The sequence below is a fragment of the Kryptolebias marmoratus genome, unplaced genomic scaffold (assembly GCF_001649575.2).
Source record: "Kryptolebias marmoratus isolate JLee-2015 unplaced genomic scaffold, ASM164957v2 Scaffold39, whole genome shotgun sequence".
NCBI classification, from domain to species: Eukaryota; Metazoa; Chordata; class Actinopteri; order Cyprinodontiformes; family Rivulidae; genus Kryptolebias; species Kryptolebias marmoratus.
In genome coordinates, this window is record NW_023665773.1 from 8,652 (window position 1) to 11,324 (window position 2,673).

Genomic DNA, 2,673 nt, shown 5'->3' on the forward strand with positions numbered 1-2,673 from the left:
TGACTCTCACTCTCTCTGTGTCTCAGACTCCAAGCTGGGGGCGGCGGAGGTGTGGACGTCCCGTCAGGCCCTGCAGGACCTGTACCAGAAGATGCTGGTGACGGATCTGGAGTACGCTCTGGACAAGAAGGTGGAGCAGGACCTGTAAGCTGCTCCGCCCACAGACACACATCACTGACGTGTTTGTATTTATAGCACACACACGGCGGGGCTGGGTTTACTCCTCTGTAACAGAACTCAGGAGGTTCTCGTGGCCCGCGGAGCCCCGCCCCGCTCCGCTCCGTTCGGTCCTGACGTTGGTCTTGACGTTCCCCCGCAGGTGGAACCATGCCTTCAAGAACCAGATCACCACGCTGCAGAGCCAGGCCAAGAACCGGGCCAACCCGAACCGCAGCGAGGTCCAGGCCAACCTGTCGCTGTTTCTGGAGGCTGCGAGCGGCTTCTACACGCAGGTAGGACCCGTGAGGAGCGGCCCAGGTTTGGTTACCGTGGGAACCGGTCCTGTGATCATCAGATGTTTTACAGGAAACGTCCTTCGTTTGATCTGTTCCTCGTTCTGTCGGGGTTTAGAGCAGCCGTCCCCAACCTTCTTAGCTCCACGGACCGGTACCAGTCTGCGGCCCGGGGGTTGGGGACCTCAGATGAAATGTTTCAGAAAGCTCTCAGGTTTCACCCCCCTGGTACTGTGCAGAAGTTTCCACCCCCCGTCTCTCTGTCTCTGCCTTCAGTGGTGCAGGTTCTGGATCAGCAGAACGTCTGAGGCCCTTTTTCTCTCAGGTTCAGTTCTTTGTAGCTGCACGTTTTCAGAGGAATGTGTTTTTTGTTCTGATGAGAAAAAGGAGCGTGTGTGAAATGATTCAAAGGTCAGAGTCGGACCGGGGTTAAAGGTTACAGGGAAGTCTGAGACTTTGGGACAGTTCTGGACCTGAGTGGACTCTTTCTGTTGTTGTTCCAGCTGCTGCAGGAGCTCTGCACCGTCTTTAACGTGGACCTGCCCTGTCGCGTCAAGTCGTCTCAGCTCGGCATCATCAGCAATAAGCAGAGCAGCAGCAGCGCCATCGTCACGCCGCAGCCCAGCTCCTGCTCCTACATCTGTCAGCACTGCCTCGTGCACCTGGGAGACATCGGTGAGGGACCCGGCCTGCACACCAGGAGCTGCAGTTCTGTCTCTCAGTGCTTATTGAGTTAATGTTTCTGTTTCAGCTCGTTATCGTAACCAGACCAGCCAGGCGGAGTCGTACTACCGACACGCAGCTCAGCTGGTTCCATCCAACGGTCAGTCTCACAGGATTCATTGGTTAAACTGATTTGGGTCATTAAACTTTAACTCCAGATCTGAGGGGCCACCAGCAGCCATGTTTGTAGTTTTCTCCCTCCTGCAGATGTGTCCTAATGTCCCCGTGTCTCCTCTGCAGGTCAGCCCTACAACCAGCTGGCCATCCTGGCCTCCTCCAAAGGAGACCACCTCACCACCATCTTCTACTACTGCCGCAGCATCGCAGTCAAGTTCCCCTTCCCCGCAGCCTCCACCAACCTGCAGAAGGCCCTGTCCAAGGCCCTGGAGAGGTACCTGAACCCTGCCCCGGGGTTTAACGGGCGTCACACAGGCAGAACGGAGCCAGAGGAGCTGAATTCCTGCTGAAATACTGAGAGCTAAATGTAGCTGAGAGCTAAATGTAGCTGAGAGCTAAATGTAGCTGAGAGCTAAATGTAGCTGAGAACAGTAATTTTAGCTTTCTGCTGACGGTCACGGTTCCTCCTTTCTCTCTCTGCTCCTGCAGTCGGGATGAGGTGAAAACCAAGTGGAGCGTGTCGGATTTCATCAAGGCCTTCATCAAGTTCCACGGCCACGTGTACCTGAGTAAGAGTCTGGACAAGCTGGACCCTCTGAGGGAGAAACTGGAGGAGCAGTTTCAGGTAGGCCTGTTCACAGTTCTGACAGGATCCTGGAAACAAACTCATGGTTTATATTTCCTGTATTCAGAGGCTGATTCTGCAGAAAGCCTTCAGCTCTCAGCAGCTGGTCCACATCACCGTCATCAACCTGTTTGAGCTGCACCACCTGAGGGACCTGAGGGACCTGAGGGACCTGACGGCCGACGGCGGCGAGCAGAGCTTCAGCGGCGAGCAGCAGATCAGCTGGTTCCAGCTGCTGGGCCTCTTCAGTAAGAACCACACACCCAGTTTCTGTTTCTGAGCTGCTGCTTCAGGTTTGTGGGTTCTGCTGGTCTTCAGTGAGACGGAGGACATCCAGGACCTGCTCAACAAGGACCAGGGTTCAGATCAGATCAGCTTAAAACAAGAAACCACCGAACACCTGATCCCCTCTGAGGACAACTAAAGACCTGATCCCCTCTGAGGACAACTGAAGACCTGATCCCCTCTGAGGACAACTGAAGACCTGATCCCCTCTGAGGACAACTGAAGACCTGATCCCCTCTGAGGACAACGGAAGACCTGATCCCCTCTGAGGACCTGAAACCTGTCACTCGGTTCCATCAGTACGAAACGTCTCCCAGACGCCTTGATATAAAGTTTAAAGATGTCCAGGCAGGTCCTCAGAGGGGATCAGGTCTTCAGTTGTCCTCAGAGGGGATCAGGTCTTCAGTTGTCCTCAGAGGGGATCAGGTCTTCAGTTGTCCTCAGAGGGGATCAGGTCTTCAGTTGTCCTCA

The 2,673-nt window shown here is 54.8% G+C and overlaps 1 protein-coding gene across 4 annotated transcripts in view; it reads left to right on the top strand.

Moving 5' to 3' along the window:
• Nucleotides 1-6: 6 nt before the first annotated feature.
• smg7 (SMG7 nonsense mediated mRNA decay factor) overlaps nucleotides 7-2,673 on the top strand; it is a 12,737-nt gene continuing 10,070 nt past the window's right edge. For 2 of the 4 annotated variants that reach the window (XM_037974410.1, XM_017404390.2), the window contains exons 1-7: nucleotides 27-144; nucleotides 320-452; nucleotides 956-1,127; nucleotides 1,204-1,275; nucleotides 1,416-1,566; nucleotides 1,782-1,917; nucleotides 1,985-2,165. In XM_037974410.1, coding sequence (XP_037830338.1) covers nucleotides 92-144; nucleotides 320-452; nucleotides 956-1,127; nucleotides 1,204-1,275; nucleotides 1,416-1,566; nucleotides 1,782-1,917; nucleotides 1,985-2,165 — 898 coding nt within the window. In that variant the 5' untranslated portion in view covers nucleotides 27-91. Of the gene's footprint in view, nucleotides 145-319; nucleotides 453-955; nucleotides 1,128-1,203; nucleotides 1,276-1,415; nucleotides 1,567-1,781; nucleotides 1,918-1,984; nucleotides 2,166-2,673 lie in introns of all 4 variants that reach the window. The other 2 variants (XM_037974409.1, XM_037974411.1) reach the window with 2 other exon arrangements.